Here is a 22,825-nt window from a genome sequence, read left to right on the forward strand (position 1 = left end):
AGGTGTTTATATTTTGTTATTTTCTACAGCTCTTTCTCTTCTCTTTTGCTGTCTTCAGGTTCTGCCACAGCCACTATCCAGATATTTTCGTCTTTATCGATAATTGTTAAATCTGGGATGCAACTTGGCAGGTGTTTGTATATTTGCATTTTAAAGCCCCAGAGCACTTTAGCTTCTCCATTTTCTATTACTTTGTCTATTTTGTGGTCCCAACAGTTCTCGCTTGCAGGAAAATGGTATTTTTTGGAAATATTCCAATACATCATTGTTGCTACTTTGTCATGCCGCTGTCTGTAGTCAGTCTGTGAAACTGTCTTATCGTAGATAACTAGGTGATCCACTGTTTCTTCAGCTTCTTTGCAGATGTGGCATTTGCTTCTGTTTCTGAGTTCTGAGTTCTCAATTCTGCCTTTGTATACATTTGTTATTATTTGTCATATGTTTAGAGCCAGATGTGTAGACTCAATTTGGCATTTTTATCTGTCTAGCAAGTCCTTTCCAAGAATATGGAATAAGTAGATGTTGTTGCTTGATGGCATTGTTATTGTTGTTAAGCTGCCTTTTGCAATTGACTCATGGTAATTTTGTCAATGCTGATAGTGTTGAAGTGGTGCCCCAGATGGTTTATTATTGTTATTATTATTAGCAGTAGTATTCAAAGTTGCAACCATTCCATGTGGCCCTTGTGCAATGTTGAGAGAACAGGCTTATAGCAATGACAGTCAATGCCAAATTGGAATGAATAACAGCATCAGAATCCATTGGCTAATTTCCTCTGTTGAGTAAACTCTGCCATAAATCTAGCTAGGACCACTAAAAATATGGATGAAATGATAGTAAATTTAAATAGAATATCAACAGCAGCTCGGATAAATAGGTAGGCAGGTAGGTAGGTAGGTAGGTAGATATGATAGATAGATGATAGATAGATAGATAGATAGATAGATAGATAGATAGATAGATAGATAGATAGATAGATGATAGATAGATATTTCCAATTGCAGAATTAAATTTAACTTCTTTAAATTTCAAGTTCTATTCAGGATGAGGGAAAAAAATTACAGGTTAAGCTACTGAACAACTGGCAAATGTAGCCCAGCAGGAGGGCATACTATTCTTGGACACTTGAAACAGCTGTGTTTATTTTCAATGTCCAGGATATTACTAAAGCATTATTTCTTTTTGTTTCAGGGGGCAACATTTTTTCCAGAATGCCTATCTTCCTCTAAGCATGAATTTCATTGTTCTGCTTGTCTAGCAATAACAAACAAACCCTCCGTGTATGGATGGACGGATGTGTGTGCATATATATATTCAATTATACCTACATTCCCTTTTGTATGTGCTGATCTAATTCCCTACTTACTCTCCCTCAGTTTATCTATATAAATGAATCTGACCAATATATGCCTATTTGGAAATGAGTTCCACTTAGAGTTAGTTCAATATTTAGGTATGTGTAGGTTCCATTGTCCAAATGAAATTTTGTTTCTGCGTAAATGGGGCCCAATTTTTGGAGCTGACCACATTCAGATAAAAACTGGAACAGCAGTCCTTACTTTATCACAATTTTGTGTTTTACCAGGCAACTTGAGAAATGAAAATAAAACCAAATTATGCAGGAATGTCGTCTGTCCAAGTTCAGCTACAGCTGTCAGTGAAAAAAAATAGTTTAATGAACTCTATTTGTGTTTCGCTAGAATCCATATTACAAAAAGAATCAACAAGCAGGGAGATGGGGTGGGGGAACTACTTTACCTCCTAATAAATTTTATTTATTAAAATATTTACATCTCGCTTTTCTGGCTTAAATGAAGGCACAGATGTATACAAAAAACGTAACATATATATTTGCTATTCCATAATCATAACTTAAGATCTGAATTTACTGCTGTACCCAACCTTGTATAACATATCACAGTAAGCCAAGTATTAATTACACAACTTTAAAAATAAACTTAGAATGTTTCAAAGTGGTTTGTTTGAACCCCATATAGCCTATCAATATAATAAATTGATATATAAACAAGAAAACTCTGTAAGCCTCTGATGGCATATTTCAGGACTGATTAAATAATTATAAATGAACGTATGTTCTAATTTGCAGCGTATTGCAAATACATTTCCAGCCCAACCAGACTTATTTAACAATGTGAGGTTTTGCTGGTACCGTATAAAGTCCTGAAATTCTAACTAGGATTAAGATGAAAGGTGGTATAAAAATATACTAAATTTTAAAATAAAAGTATACTTTATTTTAAATAAATAAAATGTATAGAAAGTACAGTACATACTGTTTTGATCCCTGACTAGCCTAGAAACAAGCTTGTAAAATCTAAGTGGGTATTTCTAGGCAGCTCTCGATTCCCAGTAAAGAAAAGATACAGTTAATTGTTATGGTTTTATTTATTTACACATATTTATAGGTGCTGTCGCACCTAATGACTCCAAGAGTCTCATAATAACCACAGTAATACATTAAAAAAGGAAAACCAAAGAACATTCAATTTAATCAACCCCCCTAGAAACCATCCCATAATCATACCTTCTGGTCTCAGTTAACAACCAAGCTCCAAAGCCCATAGCGAAAAGACATATTTTCAAAGTTTTCTGGAAAGTAACAGGGCCAGGGCCATCTGGAATTTGTGGAAATGCTCTTCCAAAGAGAAAGTGCCATGGCGGAGAAAATGGACTTCTTAAGACACCTATAGATGATACTATTTTCCCTAAAAACTTGGAGGATGCCCCTCCTGTCAGATTGGTGACATGGACACGGACAATTGAGGACAGAAGCTACTCTAGCCTTAAGCCATGTAGGTCTGTCTTCATAACGAAAGACAGGCATTAGATAAGAAAATGTAATCCTTCCAAGCTATATATTAAATACCTGTCTCAACAATCTCTTAGAAATTCTTCAGAAGGATGAGTGTTCTTTCCATGGTAGGACATTCTTCACTGCTAGCGTAACTCGGCTAAAAAGAGCTGAGGTGGCACAGTGGTTAGTGTGCAGTACTGCAGCTACTTCAGCTGACTGCTAGTTCAGCAGATCAGCAGATCAAATCTCACCGGCTCAAGGTTGACTCAGCCTTCCATCCTTCCGAGGTGGGTAAAATGAGGACCCAGATTGTTGAGGGCAATATGCTATTTAGTATACTGTCTTTGGTGTAAGCTGCCCAGAGTCGTCGGAGAGTTGGCGGCATAGAAATATGACTAATAAAATAAATAATAAAATAAATAAACTTCTGAACAAACTGCTGCTGGTGAAGGAAAGCTTCATCAAAATAATAGAGACGAAACAAGCATGATTACATCATCCCTTACATCTGGGCCCTGCATTCTGCTGCATTAGATTCTCAGTCTAGTCTGCCTCAACTTTCCCAAGGGTCATCAGCAGGGGTGGGTTCTAATTTTTTTTACTACCGGTTCTGTGGGCGTGGCTTATTTTGTGGGTATGGCTTGGAGGTCATGTGACTAGGTGGGCGTGGCTAGCTGGTCAGAGTCATTTCTGGAAGATCCTTGCACTTACGACCAGTCCTCGCACTTACGACCCGACTCATTTGTTTGCTTTTAACACTGATCAGCTGTAGGACAGCCCTTTGAAGCCCCGCAGCAAGAGTTTAAACAGTTTTTTTCCCTCTAGTCATCAGCTGGGACTCAGGAGGCAGCAATAGATTGGGGGTGGGACCAAATAAAAGGTAAGAATAACGTGGGTGGGTGGGGGTGGGAGGGCGGGGGGGGGAGAACCGGGAGGAACCCACCACTGGTCATCAGCATGTACTATGACAAGAAGATAATTATGGTATAGATATAATTTCTATCCAAGTTTCCACCCATCTTGGCTTAATGGATGACAAATGTGGCCTGGGACACCCCTGCAGTTGCAGTTTTTGTCCTTTTTCATTTGGGAAATTTGAGTGTTTCCCAGGGGCAAAATACATTCCTTAATCCTTGTAGATATTTAATGACTCCACTTTACTCCTTAATACTTCTTTGCCTCCATTCATTTTCGGATTACAACCTCAACATACTATGAGAAATCTGGTGGGGCTCTCAAACCTTCTGAAGTTGCACCATCCTCCCCTTCTGGGAGTTGAAGTCCAACATCTTAACGTTGCTAACACTGAGAAACACTGGTCAAAAGTGTGTATCACATTAGAAAAAGCCCTTCTAAGGCAGCTGGTACACTCACAACACATACAAGTGACTTATAATTAATAAGTGAATAAAATTTCAGTTAGCATTAGGCTAATTATTTAACTTTTCTGATTTCAAATGCAGCCAGCCTCATAAAGGCACACGACATAAAAGCGCTTTTGATTTTCTTGTTTTGATCAGCTGAAATATTTTCACATTCATCATAAATTCATCATAAATCTGTTACTCTCAGAATTTATTCTACTCTCTAGCAATGGAGGTCGTGAGACGGGGGGAGAAGGAACAGAAAGGGATAAGCCAACAAGATTTAAGAAAAATCAATTTTTCTGATTTTTTTTTTTTGGTTTTATTTGATTTAATGCTGTATCAATACAGGATTTATGTGTTTTTATATGCAGGGAACAGGAGGAAGATTTGATAACAGGTACAGACAACTTGCTATGAGAGCAAGCAGAAATCTACTTATTTGACTAATAAAAAAACAAAGTTAGTGATTTGTAACTGAATAGCTAAAATGAACTCATGTCTCCAGAGGTCTGCAATATGATCTTCACAAAAGGTAGCTTGCCAATTTAATTGAGGTAGTAGTTATTTAATTTTTTTATAGACAGGTATAGCTTTCAATAAAACCACATATGCCTATAATACTGCAATGGCAGATGCGTCTCGATTATTAGAGATGGGCTCTAGGGAATATACACAACGGATCTTGAAATTTGTAAGCAGCTGTTTAGAAGGGGGGTGAAACATTGTAACACATACACACATGTTCCTTAAGTGCAGTAATGTTTTGTTATTTTACTGCAGGTGTATTACAGAGATAAAATTTAATAACTTCTTGAATACAGTTCCTTGATATTTATCATTAAAGTATACAAAGGTCTGTCTGTAATCTATCTATCTATCTATCTATCTATCTATCTATCTATCTATCTATCTATCTATCTATCTATCTATCTATCTCTCCAATTCAAGAAACAATGTTTCTTGTCTTAGTGATTTAGTTTAATTATGCAAAAGAATTTTTTTTTGAAATAATGATTCAAGAGCAATCAAGAAGGTGCAAGTTTATACAAAGCAAAGTTAAAAGTGCTAATGAAGCTACTTCTTATCTAATTCGAGAGAGTAGCCACACAAGCAACCATGAAATTCACTGTGTGCTGGAGGAGGGTGTCAACTCCCTGCTTTTCCTCACATGGGGATTCTTATGATACCAGCATAAGAAGTATAATCCTTAGGAGATCACTCCAACAAATACAAATAAAAACCTCCCAATTCTGATAGACAAAGATGATCCTTGAATAAAACTTCGCCATGGTTTGGTATGAAAAACACATGTTCACAGTTTTAAAAAAACCTGGTTCTGGGACATAAAATTTGGTTTTAAATTTAGATAACTTCATTGTTGTGGCCCGCTAGCGACCTGTGCAGATCGTGGCTGATCCCGACGAGGAGGAGGCTGGTGTGGGGTCACGCCAGCAGCCTGCGCAGCCAGCGCTCGCGTCGGACAGCGAGGAGACTGAAGAGGATGTGGTGCCAGAGGCAGAGACTCAGCCAGGGCCTTCAGAACCTCCAGAGGCTCCTTCAAGTGGAGAGAGCGAAGTGGAGGAGCCTCTCCTCAATGCTCGAGCACGCAGGGCTGCCAAAAGGCAGGAGTGGCTACTCAGGAGGAGGAGGTCTCCTCGAGAGTAAGGCTTGAGGATAATTGGCCACTCCCTTAGCCTATTTAAGTCACACGCTGTTAGTAAGTTTCTTGCTAGAAACAACTTGTAATTATCAACAGAGCATTTTTGGAAAAGTCTTATCTTGCTTTTTGGGCTGGTTGCCAACCTTTGCCGGACTTTGGTTTATTCTTTCTACTTAATAAATTTGATAAGGACCATTGGTGTGTGTCTATATCCTCGGAAATCCGGAGCTGGGGCAGAAGCTTCATGTCCTAGAATGCTATTAGCTGGTTGTCTCTGCTATACTAATTGTTTCTTTTGATTGGGGAAAGAAAATTTTCGTATGTTAACTACGTTTCATTAAATGAATGAGTACTACTTGAAAAGTTTGGGGGAAGTGATAACTAGCATAAAAATTATGTCCCTCCTTTGCTTTATATCTGGGTATCCTTAAATTTGTGAGTTTTGACTCACTAATCAACTAACTGATTTGGGACCAGAATTATGTCTCTTTTACCTCTATGAATGTAGACACAAGTGTCATTGGAACTCGTTATATTAATAACAATCTAAAAATGCCATATTGATGGTTATCCAGGACAGGGTTTTACAATACGAGGGTTGATTATGATGCCTATTGTTAAATATAACTTTTGTTAATTGCTTTAGATGTCCAATAAAATCTGTTCAGCTTGATTCAGTTTTGATTTTATACAGGGTGGGTTTTGTTTTGCTATTGAACCTTACAGCAATATTTCTTTTATTAAATGTTAACCCATATTCCTTATCTTTCAGTTTACTTCATTTTCTTTTTTTAAATTGTCATGACTAGTCAAAGATTCCAAGGAAGGAAAGAATTTGCCTATCATCTGTTATCATCAATATGTCTTTTGGATGTGTTAGCAAAACTTACTACTAAAATTATGACTGGTTGTTTCTCACCGAACTTGGGAAAGGTTCAGGGTCTTCGGGAATTGAATTCACAGTCTAAGTAATTCTCTTTTACAGAATTACTGCTAGAAAGCCATGCCATGAAGGATTTGCTGGGGGAGATGTGGCAAATGAAGTAATGAGCTACTTAAAATTTTGGTAGAAAAAAATATATATATAAAAAATGTTTACATAAACCAGCAATCTTTTCCAGACTACTTTGTTGTTAGTTGCAGAGTAGTGTCTGACCCATCATGACCCCATGGAAACGTTCCTCCAGGCCTTCCTGTCCTCTACCATCCTCTGGAGTCCATTTAAGCTCATGCCAACTGCTTCAGTGACTCCATCCAGCCACCTCATTCTCTGTCGTCCTTTTCTTCTTTTGCCCTCAATCCTTCTCAGCATTAGGCTCTTCTCCAGTGAGTCCTTCCTTCTCATTAGGTGGCCAAAGTATTTGAGTTTCATCTTCAGGATCTGGCCTTCTAAGGAGCAGTCAGGGTTGATCTCCTCTAGGACTGACCAGTTTGATTGCCTTGCAGGAGGGACTTGCAGGAGTCTTCTCCAGTTCAAAGGCCTCAATTCTTTGGTGCTCAGCCTTTCTTATGGTCCAACTTTCACAGCCTACTTTAGTGTTCATTTAATATTTCCCATACTGTTTCATTGGCAGAGTTATGTGTGTATATTCTGAAATAGTCCATTTCACCACTAAATCTACATTTCCTTTGATTCCATGTGTAGGTCAGTCTTGTTACAAGATATACAGACTAAATAATTTTTAATTCATACCATAATAAAATGCTAAATTAACAAGCTTTACTCTGAACTCAGTATTTACAGTTATATATAAATTTCCTGGTGAGGAGTGCTCCGGGGTTCGAAAATGTGATCACAGCCATTAACATGCCATATAGCCTGTTGATATAGAAAGGGCCGCATATTTCAAAACTAAACTGCTATTATTACTCGGGCCACTATAAAGACTAGGAACAGCAACAATTACTGTTTGCAGTGAGTCCAGATATAACTTCAGATGGTCATCTACTTCCCTTTTGCTATTCAATTGCCATTGTTTGTGTTGCCCAAAGGGAAAGGGAAATACGGGTCTTTTGATGGTAGATAGAACCAATTCTATGGCCTGCTAAATCATTTAAGAACTGAACTTTTCAACTAAAAAGTAGTGTTTGGGTTGGGGTTGGTTTTCCTTCTCAAAAAAGACATTTTTGTTTCTTTTGTGATTCTTTTTTTTTAATAAGACTGGAAGTATGGGCAGTCTTATTTAGATGTTCTAGGAGCAATTTTCAGGAATGTTTCAAATAAATTCTATACAAATTGAATGAATGGATGAATTACTGACTGACAGACTGAATGAATATGATTGGGATCAGGCCATTGCTTCACTTTTGTTAAGTCATTTGATAGAGCAGTGTTTCTCCATCCTGACAAATTTAAGATGTTTGGACTTCACTTCTCAGAATTTCCCAGTCTGGGGAATTCTCGGAGTTGAAATTCATGTGTCTTAAAAGTTGCAGTTGAGAATTCTTGACTTAAGTATTGCATTTTCTGCATGTGTGAAACTGCATATCCAGAGCAAAGTAGGACTGGCTAATTGATTTTTAGGAGATCCCCAAAGGCCTAAGATGGGTCAGATCCAGTTAGGCTTCGGCTGACTAACTTTCCTGTTCCATCTCATAGTTTGGTTCTAAAACATGAGTGCAGGGATTTTTTTCCCCCTTCTTCAGTGTCAGGTAAAGGAATTTAAAAATAAAAGGAGAGAAGAGAAAGAAGGCACTGTAGCAGTACATATGGTATTCAGAAGGGCAAAGCTGTGACACTTGGTTGTTGTTGAGTGCCAACTGAGAGCAAAAGAGAATGGGGAAATGTAAAGACAGAAACCACTTTGAAATAGGTACCATGACACTGAATTAGGAATATTCTAGTCTAGGAATGCTCTAGGTCTACAAAAACCACTCCTACCGTTCACTACTCTATCAGGACAACTGGACAATAGGAACCCAAGTTCCTAAGTTGTCCTCTCATATATTCCATTGTTAAGAGAACTAACATAAAAGATATCTATGGAGATTCTCAGTCATCCGGGTCATGGTTGTCTCAATGGTGCTTCTTATCTTCAGCTCTAAGCCGAAGAAGCTTCTTGGATGAGAAGCAAAACGCCTTCGAAGAAAAACCAGAAAGTCCAGTTGCCTCTTGAAAAAGAACTTTAGGGACAAGCTTAAAAGATGTTTCGCATACTTAATAAAACACATTGTTTAATGCTACAGGGAAAACAAGCATTACAGGTAGACCTCACTTAATGACAACTGAGACCAGCAACTCAGAAGGACATGGCTGCTACATGAAACTGCAGCTATGTTTATGATCTTACTTCAACTTTCCTTTGATTTGCAGACCTATGAATTGGTCACAACGTTACTATATCATCACCATCGTAACTATGAGTGAACGCTAAACAAGGCAGTTACTAAATGAGGACTACCTCTATAGATACCCATCTGTTGATGTTAACATGTCTGAACAGGTTTATGTGCTTGTAGTAGTTTTTGAGACCAGAAAGAGCTGCAAAAAAGAACCTGAACTTTCTCTCCCCGTCCATCCCCCCCCCAACATCTGGTAATGTTTATTTGGGGATTCAACAGATCTTCTAAGTAAAGTCCAACCTGTTCAGCTTTAACGAGAATAACTTCCATTCATCTTTCAGATCCTCTCAGATTTTTCCATTTATAAACCTTTCACTTTTTCCTTCAACATTTTGCTACAAATTGAAGATGTCAGATATGCTTACAAAAACACAAACACCACCTTTCTTTCTCTTACTGTTGAAGTTATAATACATTTTGCCATATTGTAGTAACAGAATGTTAATATATATTGGCGCTTCCTAAATTTTCTCTGTTTTTTTTTAAACATTTCATTGGGTAGGAAGTTGAGGTATTTCTACATATTTGAAAGAATGGTGTTAAAAAAATAAGGCACTGATTATCTTTAACCCATAATAAATAATATATGTTTTCTTACAGTATACTTCTACAAATGCCAAGGCTTCAGTTTGCTAAAACAAAAATAAATATTTTCAGATTTCACATTCATACGATTTAAAAAAGAAGAAAAAGTCTGAACGTATTTCAAGTTACATTGCGTTGGGTTCCAACACTGGATAAATCCGGTGAATCAAAATATCTCTATTGCCGAGGAAACTACATTCTGCATGCACAGAAATCAGCATTATCCAGAGTTTCCATTCTTCATTTTAGTCCCAAATGGACCAACCCTCAACTATAACCGTGCTGGAATAGGTTCTCAGATAAAACTCAGGATACCGTGGGCCAAATCCTAAATCTGACACAGAATTAACAATGCATGGATCAAAATACGATATAAATACGTAATTCGGTAACCTAGAAAAAGAGAAATGAAAAGTATCTAGTCAGAAAGTTAGGAGATCACGTGAGTTCATCAAGCTATGGTACAAATGGAACTGACAAATCTTCTCAAATAAGCAGGGTCACGTTCTGTCAGAAAAAGTCTGGAAAAGGCCTCACCTCAGTTTGGGACAAACTCTGGATCCCCCACTTGTTTGTGTAGCCTTTTCAAAGGCAAGAAGAGATACAGATAGTCCTTGACTTATAACCAGTCGCTTAGCAACTGTTAGATGTTACGACAAGATGTCCTTGAGGGTACTTGCTACCTTCTTCTGAAGTTCTGATGGCTGCCCCTTGGTCATGTCGGGTGCTCAGCAATCAGATTGCATTTTATTTTATTCTGTTTTTATCCCGCCTTTTGGTTAGATTGTGTCATTGATGCAATGGACATGAATTTTGGCAAATTCCAAGAGACAATGGAGGACAAGGGGGGGCCTGGAGGGCGATGGTCCATGGGATTGCAAAGAGTTGGACACAACAAATGAACAACAAAAACACCGCCTTTATTACTTTTACAAAGAACTCAAGGGAGTGAACATAATCAATACTTTTTCCTCCTCCTATTGTCCCCATAACAACAACCCTATGAGATGAGCTGGACTAAGAGAGAATGACTGGCCCAAAGTCACCCAACCAGCTTTCATGGTTTAAGTGGGACTAGAACTTTCAGTGTCTTGCTTTCTATCCTGGTGCCTTAACCACTAGACCAAATTGGCATTTACAGCTGTTTGCAGCATCCCATGATCATGTGACTAGATTTTATAATGAGTTTTGCAAAAAAAAGAAAAGTTTCATAATGAACCACTGGTTTGCTTAATGACCAGTGTTCATATAATGACTGCCGTATATAAAGTGTAATGACCGCCATTCATAAAATTGGGTTGGTAACATAGGTGACCAGATTTACAACTGTTACAACCTACAAACATAACCATTAGCATGGAGCTCCATGGACTATCTGTACTTTGCCAGAAAAAGGAGCATAGAAATTGAGCTCCTTTAGTCTAGCTACCCATAGTTAAATCTAGAGTCCAGCTTTTGAAAATATTTGGAACAGATAAAAATTACACAGGTTTGCACAAAACACTGTGATGTCATTTCAAAAGAAGGCCAAGTTGGATTTTTGACACGTATATTGTTACATAAACATATGTCTATCATGCAATTTTACTGGATAGCACCAATTGCATACATACTGCAGATTTCTGTCTGAATCCTATTAGCCTTAATGCACTAAGACGGTCTTAGTACAATGGTGGAGGAAAGGGAAGGAAAGCATCACTTATTAAGTAGCAGTCAACAGTGCTAACTAACCATGATGGCATTGAAAATATCCTTCTGAGGTCTTTTCTGATGTGAGTGGATGGGAATGAGAAGGAGGGTAGTTCTCTTTCCATTGCAATGGCTATTTTCAGAAAGTGATGCTTCTGATTATTTATTTTTTTTCATTTTTTTGCATTTCTTGATTTTGTTAACCATCTTGTTTTAACTTCTCTTGAAATCACTGCACATGGACTTCTGTAGGATCTGCTTGTTTTTCCCCCCCCAAAAGAATAGGCTTCACTCTGATCATGTCACACACTTTGCACAAAGTGCTGAGACTTGTATTGCATGCAATAAAGTTGTCATAACTTGTTTCCCAATCCCTCATCCCCACCATTGGACACTTCTGTTATTATATTAAAACAACACAGGATTTGGACATATTCTTGAGAGATCTCCCTTTTTAACTTCACGCTATCATGCTGATGGACAACAAACACACAAGTTTAGAAGTGAATGGGGAAGTTCTAATGTAAACTCTGCCTCTATATAGATTGTTGTTAGTTGCAAAGTTGTGTTCGACCCTTCGCGACCCCATGGACAACATTCCTCCAGGCCTTCCTGTCCTCTACCATCCTCTGGAGTCCATTTAAGCTCACGCCGACTGCTTCAGTGACTCCATCCAGCCACCTCGTTCTCTGCCGTCCCCTTCTTCTTTTACCTTCAATCTAAGAAGAGCCCTTCCTTCTTATTAGGTGGCCAAAGTATTTGAGTTTCATCTTCAGGATCTGGCCTTCTAAAGAGCAGTCAGGGTTGATCTCCTTTGGACTGATGGTTTGATCGCCTTGCAGTCCAAGGGATTCGCAGGAGTCATCTCCAGCACCATAGTTCAAAGGCCTCAATTCTTTGGCACGCAGCCATAGATAGATAGATAGATAGACAGACAGACAGACAGATAGAGATGGATGGATGGATGGATGGATAGACCGACCTGTATAGACCTCAATAAACCCACTTTTTCCAGCAAGCCAGGCTGGCTTAAGAAGAAATTTTAAATGTTTTAATTGGTTTGTATTTTTAATTTTGGGCCAAATTTATATATATATATTTTAATTGTTTTTTAATATTTGTATTTCATGCTTTTTAATTCTGGCTGTACACCGCCCTGAGTCCTCAGGGAGAAGGGCGGTATATAAATTTAAAAATAAATAAATAAATAAATATTTCAAAGTTTACCACTGACTCCCCCAAAAGTTACTTGATCTGTCATTGAAGTTATGACTGCCGTATCCTCTCCCTATGTCACATTTTGGGTGCTTGGCAAATGGCTCGAATTTATGATTGGTTACAGCTTCCCAAAGTCATGATGGTTTGCAACATTTTTTGCTGATTTATAGAGCTCTTGTCAGTTTCTGCAACAACCACCCATTCGGGAGAATCGATTTGCTTAATGACCAGGTGATTTGCTTAACAACCATGTAACTCACTTCTGATAATCATAAAAATGGTCATAAAATCAAGTCAGGTCATGTGGTGACCCACTTAATGACTGCAATGACTTATTACCAAAATTGCAGGCTCAGTTGTGGTTGCTAAGTGAGGTGTGACTCTGGTTTCCATTATGTCCTAATAGGCAGGGAGCTTTTACTTATGATTATACTGATGAAACTACTTTAAATTTGGTTTCCACTTTATGCTATTCCGTCCCCGCCTGCCCCCCTCCCCCCCCTGTGTGTGTGTGTGTGTGTGTGTGTGTGTGTGTGTGTTTGTGTGTTTGTGTCTGTCTGTTTCTTTTTCTATGTGTGAATCTTACTGATTTATTCCGACAGTTTTAGAATATTCTTATAAGCCATCCTGGAACTGAAAGGCATGGAATCACTTTTTCAGTAACCGGGGAATCTGTTCTTGTGTTGTGCTGTTCTTATGTACCAGCAAAGATACAGTTAAAAGTAAATTAGAAAAAAATCATAGGCATTAAGTTTATCATGATAGCTAAGTGATCTCCACTGTCACTTTTGGATACCATTCACTGGGGAATAAACACTAGAATTATTTTCTTAATGCCATGTTAGTGGTCTTTCTGGGGACATTTTGTTGGATCATACTCAGACAAAATTCAAACAGACAGAACCCTTTATTTGATTCAACAGTGATTAAAAATTGAATGTAGACTTATTTTATTTGTTAAAAATTATATTTGTTAAAAAGCCAGATCAATGTAGTTCACTGACTGAATTTTACCCACGTGCCACTGTGGGTCAGTGAGGCCGAATTTTAGAAAACCAAATCTGTTTAAAGAACTTTGTACTTATTTCCCATCAATTTTAATTTTGCAGTAGCTTACTTTAATGGTTGGGCTGAATATGACCTTACTATTTGGCTAACATCTTGTTTTCTATATTTTGCAGCAGGTGATCCCTATTCTTAGATTATTATTATTTTGCCCCTTGGCCATTATCCAGGAATGTTTGAATATGAGCTTCTCTCCAATGTAAATTAACAGTGTTGAAAAATATCCAGCCGCTTCCTTATTTTGAGGACAATCAGAACTAAGTCGGTGCCACGGAAAAGATTGTTTCCTCAAACATCTGTTTCAGGGATCAGTTATACACTGTTGAACTTTAACTGACACTATCATCTCGTTGTGGAAAATAAAAAAAAGGTTATGAATAATTTGGATACTAAGAATGACAACTACCGATTTCCATGTGTTTACAGAGCAGGTTGTAAAGTCATGAAGATTTCACAAACATCAGAAAACAGCAGTATCAGAGACCAGGAGAGAAAGAGAGAGAGAGAGAGAGTGAGAAAGAGAAAAAGAGAAGGAGGGAGGGAGGGAGGGGGAGGGAGAGAGGGAGGGAGGGAGGAAGAGAGAGAAGCAATGTCTCAGCTACTGATAAATGGCACAAAATTCAGTAACTAGCTAAAACAGTTTAATAGTGGGAGTAGATATAAGACAATACGGACTGATGTAAAGAAGTAGAGGAACACATAGCAAATGTTTTTTAGAAAAAGCAATATTGTACTCTGATGTTACACAAGGGAAAGTAGCTTGTATGTAAGATAAAAGATTAGGAGGCTGTTGCAGAAAGATTGTCTAGGAAGTTACATGACTAAAATCAGGACCTTACAAAGGTATCATTCAGAAGTTAAATCTCCTTCACCTAGGTAGCAATACTTATTTCACACAATGACTTACTTTTGCTGGGAATTATGGGAGGCATTTATCCTTAAGTATATTTACAACAACACATGTCCGGAAACAAAAAGAATGATAACTTAGCTCAATCAATGAGTAACATCTATGAAAACGGTGGTGGTAGCAACACGAAGGAATACACGAAGCTACAATGAAAGTGAAGGTAATTTAAAATAGGAAAATATACTGCCCATAACCCTTTATTGCAGATGATGCTTATTTTGGAAACAGCCCTTTTATTTTAAATGAATTTCAAATGCCACAAATCATTTAATAGGCTGGTTCTATAAAATCACAAATGGATAAACGAGGCTCCCACTGCACTTTTCTTTTTCTTTCACACATTCAAGAAATATAAGTGACAGTTTAAGGGAGCTTTAATCCGATCTGAATTAATCTGATAAATACCCCCCTTTTTTAAAAAAAAGAAAAGAAGAATAAAAAACCCTGTAGAAGTGACAATCAGCTACCGTCCAAACCAGCCCAAAACCACAACCAATAATAAAACAGCTCCCCCTCCCCTAAATTACAGCTTATTCTACCTGCAAAAAGGAAGCATGTCACCAAACTTCTCCTCCTTTGTTTTGACCCCCAGAAACCAGATACCACAGAGCAAACCTTCCACAGGAATTGAAAGCTTTACACTAAAGACACACAGCATTAACGTTGTTCGTTGCCAAAGCTATCTGCTCTCCAAGCATTTGAAGAGGCACATTCCAAAGCCTGTTTCCATTGCTCTGAGAAAGCTGTAAGTTTTCTTTTCCTGGGCAATTCCTTCCAGAAAAACAGGGATGAATTATACTTGAGAACACATGCAAGTCCATAGTTCTTGACCAACGCAGTCTCACATCTCATTTCTGCAAGTCTCTTGCTACCGATCTGGATAGAATGGATAGCATATCTGAGTAGGCTGGAGAATCAAAACTTGCAAAAATGAACAGATGCACAAAGGCACTGGAATGCCAGCTCTAAGGAAACATTAATACTAAGTATGTGTACTTTTCAAGGCAAGGTTCTATTTAATGACTTGGACTGTTTATATTTTGCTATGCTTAATTAAGCAAAGTAGCTGAACTCACCTACCCCAACCCATTTCAAAAACCTCACATTGTTTTCTCTCTGCTGCTAAGAAAGTTATGGTCACGATAAATTAGGAAGAAAAAAAACTACATGGCACTTCTGGCTTTAAAATATGTAAAGTTTGAAAGGGGTAAAAAGGGGTATTTTCTTCCAAAGTAAGCAACTGTTTCTTTTGGGCTGAAAGAAGCAATCAAATAACACAAACAATAACTGTCCTAAAAAAAGGAAGGGAGAGGGAAGGAAGGAAGGAGAATAAAGCATTCTGAGGAAGCAGTAAATCTGGATTGCAGTATGTGTGTGTGTATATGTGTGTGTATGTATACACACACACACACACACACACACACATATACATACATACACACATATATACATATATATACATATATATATATATATATATATTTGAAGGTACTCTCTCTGGAAATTTAAAAGTATGCAAATGCAAACTATATAGTGGAACAAACACAGACAAGCTATACCTTTGTATTACACTGGCATTTTATTATTTAATTAAAATACTCTTATTTTTGTAGCTCACACATGTTTCCCTTGAGACAATTTTTCTGTTAGCCTGCTGGCCTTGACTTCCAGCCAAAAACAATTCAGAAACAAAAAGAGACAACAAATCATATTTTCACAGACATTTTTATCTCTCAATAGAACCCTGTTTTCACACAACATCCTACAGACTCTATGGAAATTATAATTTATTGTTATAGCCATCCAAAGGAAGTATGGTTTAAAAATCTCCACTTGTGCCTCCTACAAACTCTGACAATTTCTTAAGTTGAACTATTCCTTGTCCAGGAATTGTCATTGGGCAACAATAGTGTAATCTTTTCAATCAGATTGATAAACAATTCACCAGGAGTACACCAGAATATTAACCTAGTAACCAACAGAAAACCAGAAAGTAAGAGAAAAACAATTTGTTTCAAACACTATTGAATGATCCTTGAAGATTCTGTGAAAAGAGATGATATATGTCAGAAAGATGGATAGTACGTAAACATGGGATCACATATTACTTCATGCCATCAACTAACTCTTACCTGATGGCAACCTTGAAGATTTGAGTCTCGTCCATATGATGAATAAGAGCTTCTATCTGTTTTACCTGTTTCAGAAGGGGAGAGAGAGAGAGAAGTATTATCTGATAACACAGTTAAAGAATACATCCTGTAATTAATTAATCTGTATAGAAGAGTGATATTTATTGCATTGTAGTGAATGTTCTTAATCTATTTTATAAAAAGCCTCTCGTCTTTAAAGCCACTTTTTATAGTAATCACATCACTACCATCTTTGGTCTTGGTAAACAAATTTTGAATCCATATCACCACAGAAGAATGGCACATGTTCCTCATCTCAATAGCACAATTTTCTAACCACAGAAGTCAATCGGATTTCCTCAGATGATGAGCTTCCACCCTGTTTTCAAAATCAGGAACTTTACGCCTCCAAATACTAAGGATGGTATCTACCGTGTTTTCCCGAAAATAAGACCCTGTTTTATATTTTTTTGAACCCCGAAATAAGCACTTGGCCTTATTTTCAAGGAGGCCTTATTATTTTGGGGCGCGTGGAGCAAGACGGGGCTCCTCTTGCCGTCTTACCTGATTTCCAGCTCTGTCTCCCTAACCCTAACCAGAGGAAATGGCGGGGACCGACTGCGCATGTGGTTAAATATTTTTGGGGAGGGCTTATTTTCGGGGGAGGGCTTATTTTCAGGGAAACACGGTAGGAGAGAAGTTCATGGCTGCTTATACCTCAAAACAAAAATAAGGGGCAACCCATGAGAGACCTCCATTTATTTTGCTCAACCTGGCCTTCTAGCCCTTTTGTGAACCCCAATGGCACACTGTTCTTGACCGTTATTCTTCCATAGGCCTGTGCCATAGAACTCCTAATGGCCTCTGCTTTAAAATACCTTCACTGCTTGCTATGATTACATTTCTAATTGGAAACGCCATTCAAACCTCCAGAATAATATATGTGAGACAATCATTCTTAAAGGAGGAAACAAAATCTCTCTTTTCCTTTTCTTTCTTACCCCTAAAAACTGCGTAAATTTATTTTTATGAGCACAGCAGGAAGGTTATCCATGTCGTGACCTGACCATAATAATTCTCACTGATTACACTGCAGTCACCAGTGGGGTCAGAGGTAATAAATCAAAAACTCCAGATGGTAAAGTTAGCGAAGAAACCCCCTCACAAGTCTGATTTCCTAGTTGAATTCCCTGTTGAATGACTTGATCTCTGCAGTTATGCTCCAGAAAAGAGTATTTTATATTAAAATATATCACTCCCTAACAATGCTTCAACTTTCTCAGTTGTAGGAGACACAAATAGATTGTGATATTTCATGCCAATTCTAGTATTTTCTTTGATTTTCCTGCATGCTCTAACATTTTATTTAAAATGTCAACAGCACATGATATAGTTGGATACGGACATTGAGAATCTGATGAAAAGAACAGAGGAATGGATTTCATATATTATGACGGTTGTTAGTAACCCAAAGAAGGAATTTGTTGAAAATGTGAATAGCTAGAAGCCCTGTTCCATAAGGTCAGCAAAGACCTATGATAGGTCCTGACATGAAAATGAATAATATTCTGGCATGAAATTTAATAAAATAATTCCAAGTGTGGTTAGAAAATGAAAGATTAATCTTTAATAATTTACAACTATTAGGTGCACCTAAGATAAGCAGAGATAAGATTCAACAGCTTAACATAGAAAGAAATAATTGTTATTGGATATCCCAAACAATGTATACCCTCTCCATAACTTTTGGTGGACAACAAAAATGACCCTTGGGTGCCCAGATCTAATATAATGCAAAGTTCTGGTTGTTTCTGCAATCAAGCATATAATAAATTGCAATAACTAGCTACATATAGTACAGTACATTACCCCTGTAAATGAATCATTTAATTACTATCACATACTTTGCAAAACCACCTTTACATTAAAGGATGTTATTTTATTACAGAATATTATACTCAGTCTGGTTATTATTGAAATACAAGGTGTAAGAAAAAAAGATTCACATTTTAATTTAATATAGAACAATCATTCAATAAACTAAACTGTTGTTTCCTAAAGTGTCGAATTAATTTTTTGGAAAAAAAATTGATTAAATGCACATAAGGTTTTATTTAAGGTTTTGCCCAATAAAGTCGGGATTCAATTAAAATAATGACTATGAGAGGAATACATTCTATAAGGATGTATATACATTCTATAATAATGAATACACATTATTGTGTAATTTGCACATGATTTCAAATTGGCATCTATAGATCTACAATATTATATGGAATTCTACTTTCTTTCAGTTTTACTTTGTTAAAAAGATGGAATGTATACTGGGAGTAAATCTCCTACATACATTCCCCTGAAAATGTACGTCAATAACATTAATATAAAATTATAACTCTACTTTTATTTGACTTGTCATTTTGAATTTAGCTTTCAGACAGGGGGAAAAAAAACCAGTAAATCCACATGCTTTTAAAATTGTCTTGTCATAATAAAACACGAAACAAAATATTACAAGTTGAATTTATCATGCCCAAGAATATAAAACGTGACACATTTTTTGTGATTTCATAAAAAGGATCTTTTCCTAACCATGATGAAAACTACAGATAGGAAAATAGAAATACTGAATTCACTTGAGATTTTGTGCACTATGAGTTAATGAAGGGGGGGGGGGGGAAAGACGTCTATGAACAATTTGATGAGACAGGAAACAAGGGAAAAATGTCCTGAACAGGAAAGGAACAGTACAGGTTTTACTTCAACTCACACCTACAAGGTGAGTTTCCTCAAACTCAACCAGGCAAAAATACATTTTAATGAGGAGATGGGTGAATAAAGCTAACGAATCCAACCTACTGAATAAAGAACCGGGCAAATGAATTTCATTTACTATGTGAGTACCTGTCCTCCTCCTCCTCCTCCTCCTCCTCCTTCTTACTATCGTATCAGATACAAACTGTCTCATTTTAATTTCGGTGGTTAAAAAATATTTATCTAGATGCAAAAATAAAACGCACTGCAAATTACAAGTTGTCAGGGTTAAAAATCTACTTCTATTTGTGTGGGGGAGGATGAGAGCACAGCACAGACATGAATCATTCTCAGTAATTTGAGTGTTTCCATGACATCAATGGGCACTCGTCCAGGACTCTGTCGAAGCTTGTGAGGTACCAAAGAGACACAGAAACCAGCAGGAGATTGACTTCTTCTTTTTTTTAAGGATTATGCTCCTTGTAAAGATTTCATCTGTAGCATCCATTTTTACTACCAGACAGATAGCTTTGGAGATCAGGAATGAGCATATTTCATCCTGAGAGTGTAAGCTTTTAACTTTTATTACGTCTTTATTTTTGTACCCCAATCCAACCAGGAACGTGTCTTTCCTCCCAGTTAAGAACAGAATAATCAAATTTACATGAAACTCTTTAGGGACGTGGATGGATGTGTGGATGGATGTGTGTGTACAGCGTTCGTATAGATGCACTATTCAATTGTCATTGTGAAATAAACTCACTTTTTTTGGGGTAGATGTCATTTAATTCATGAGGGGGGAAAAATCTCTGGAGGGGAAATATTCATTTAAAAATCAGCTACTTTCTTTATGTTGATTTTCTGCTTAAAATTCACTAGCATATTTGTTTCAGATAATAAAATTTGAAAGAGGGCTACTAATATTCTGGCGGGGGCTCCCTGAGTAACTATCTGTGTGTATAAATTTTAACACACAAAAAAAACCCCGAGCTCGCCTGGAATTTTTATACTTACTTTGCAATGTCCATCGTTCTCAGGTATTACAGGAATACAGCCATTCTGAATATGTGCATTTGTGGACTGGGATGCTATAAATTGTGACTTCTTAAAGGGATTGTGCGTGAGGGCTCGGTTTTTAAAGAATCGACAACAATGTAGAAACTCGACACATTCACTGCGGAATTTTCGAGACAACCTTCCAGTACCAGAATGCGGCAGCCGCTGCGGATATTTTTTGGCACAAAGACAACAGTTCCAGTGCCAAGCCCCATGGCTACGACTACTCGAAAGAGGCATAAGGGTAGCATTAATCGCTCAAGTCTTTTACTGCGTGGTGTATTGCTGTCCATAGTTTTTTTTTTTTTTTAAAAAACCCAAACCTTAAATGTACCGGTTAATAATTTGCATACAAACCAAGAAAAGGGTACTGTTCTATAATCTGGTTAGATTTCCCATCACAAGGACCAATATTGCACCGACTGCTAAATACAAAAAAACAAAACAACTATGTTGTGATAATCGAAATAAAACTTACAAGAGAAGATGACCGAAACAATGACTTACTATTATACAAGTGGGAACCCTGAGAGTGATTCAAAGGAAATGCATTATTAATTATACTAATACCTTTTTAAATAAATAAACAGACAGAATACACATCAGCCAAAATACATACAAAGAAAAACAGAATGAACTGCCAAAGCTTTTCTCTAAGGCATAATACACATACAGACACTCAATAAACACCCAAGAAATAAAAGAAAGAATCCCCTCTAAACTCAGTTGCTTACTATGCAGTTCCCAGCATCTGAGATTAACTGTAATCAAAACGAGGAAAAGAAAAAAAAAAAGAAAAAAAAACCCAGCACAAAAACATTGCAGGATTTCCAGTCGGTCCATAAAGAAGCCGGTTGCTTCTCAACAACGTCCTCTGAAAAATTATTTGAATTAAGCCAAAAATTCAAGTTATCCAACTCTCATATAACTTTGTTTTCCTTTTGTTCTGAAAGAAAAGTCAGGTCGTCTTTGCTCTACCAATAGATATCTCTCGCTTCTACATTTGTGATACTCTTATATTTTAACTTTTGTGACAGTTGGATTCAAGAGGCATAGTGACATATCTTCAAATATAGTTTGACTTCAGATGGTTGAAGAACATTTATATTCACATTCCTAGTTTCACAGTTGTGGGACTGCTTCTGTCTGGCCTAAATTTGCTTATTTCATTGCTGGGGATTATTCATTCCGTAATTTTAAATTGCTAGGCATTGTAAAAAAAAAAAAAAAAAAAAAAAAAGACAATCCATGGGGAAGAGATAGAAAGGGTAAGCTTTCTGTTCAGTATCAATATCTTCTCACACTAAAGTGCCCATCATGGTATACGTGGGAGATTTATGCTTGGAAAATGAGACAAGCTTGTCTACCTATAAGGCAAGAAGTTTCAGATGCAAAGATGTTACATAGAAAGACTAACAGAATAACTGAGTTGGAAGGCATCTTGGAGGTCTTCTAGTCCGCTGCTCAAGGTCTCCTACCTATACCATTCCAGACAAGTGGCCGTCTATATGATGTCTACCTATCAACTCTCTATAGGGTGACTGGAATGTATTTAGGAAACATTTTAGATTTATTATTTCTATTTCTATTCCTATTTTACTTCCTCATGGGTAAACGATGTATTAAGACATATAGAGAGATTAATAAACCACATGCATCATTCGGTCACTCATTCATTTATTCACTGATAACTCTGCAGTGACTCTATAAAATTTTATTTAGATAACTGTATGTATAAACTATTCATGTCTAATTCTGCTCCATTGTTTAGAGAAATCATGACTATTAAGACTCCCCTAGTCTTTTGTAGTAATAAATGGCATACAGTAATAGTAATACAGAGCAACATAGGTCTGCCTAATTCACTGGGAATTAACCAAATAACTGGGTTTCCACTACAGACTGAGCCATTACAAATAAATACCCACACACACACACATCTAATCAAGGTTAACCATTAGTCAAACTTAGCATGTTGCTTGATTGCACATAGAAAGTTTTATTTGACCTGGTTAAATTGGTTGTGTGAACATAGCCATTGTGAGTTTCATTAATGAAACATAATCAAACAATTGTGAAGTATAAATCCAGTTTCATGGCATTACGGGGGAGCTTCATTTGTTTGAAAAGAAAGCAGTTGGGAACCTAACATTTCTTCTATGACACTGAACTAAACCATAACTTGGAAGAGTTTCTTTTCTTATGGAACCTTTTGAAGTATTTGACTGAAGCTTA

The 22,825-nt window shown here is 37.1% G+C and overlaps 1 protein-coding gene across 48 annotated transcripts in view; it reads right to left on the bottom strand.

Annotated features, from left to right (window-relative positions):
• TCF4 (transcription factor 4) overlaps nt 1-22,825 on the bottom strand; it is a 427,155-nt gene that overhangs the window by 188,246 nt on the left and 216,084 nt on the right. For all 48 annotated transcript variants that reach the window (XR_015732063.1, XR_015732060.1, XR_015732056.1 and 45 more), the window contains one exon: nt 16,784-16,848. Coding sequence is in view for 37 of the 48 variants with exons in the window: in XM_087885574.1 (XP_087741700.1) it covers nt 16,784-16,848 (65 nt within the window). In the remaining 11 variants the exon portion in view is untranslated. The remainder of the gene's footprint in view (nt 1-16,783; nt 16,849-22,825) is intronic.

This window comes from Pantherophis guttatus, chromosome 2, assembly GCF_059756535.1.
Source record: "Pantherophis guttatus breed Tessera chromosome 2, ASM5975653v1, whole genome shotgun sequence".
In the NCBI taxonomy this organism is placed as follows: domain Eukaryota; kingdom Metazoa; phylum Chordata; class Lepidosauria; order Squamata; family Colubridae; genus Pantherophis; species Pantherophis guttatus.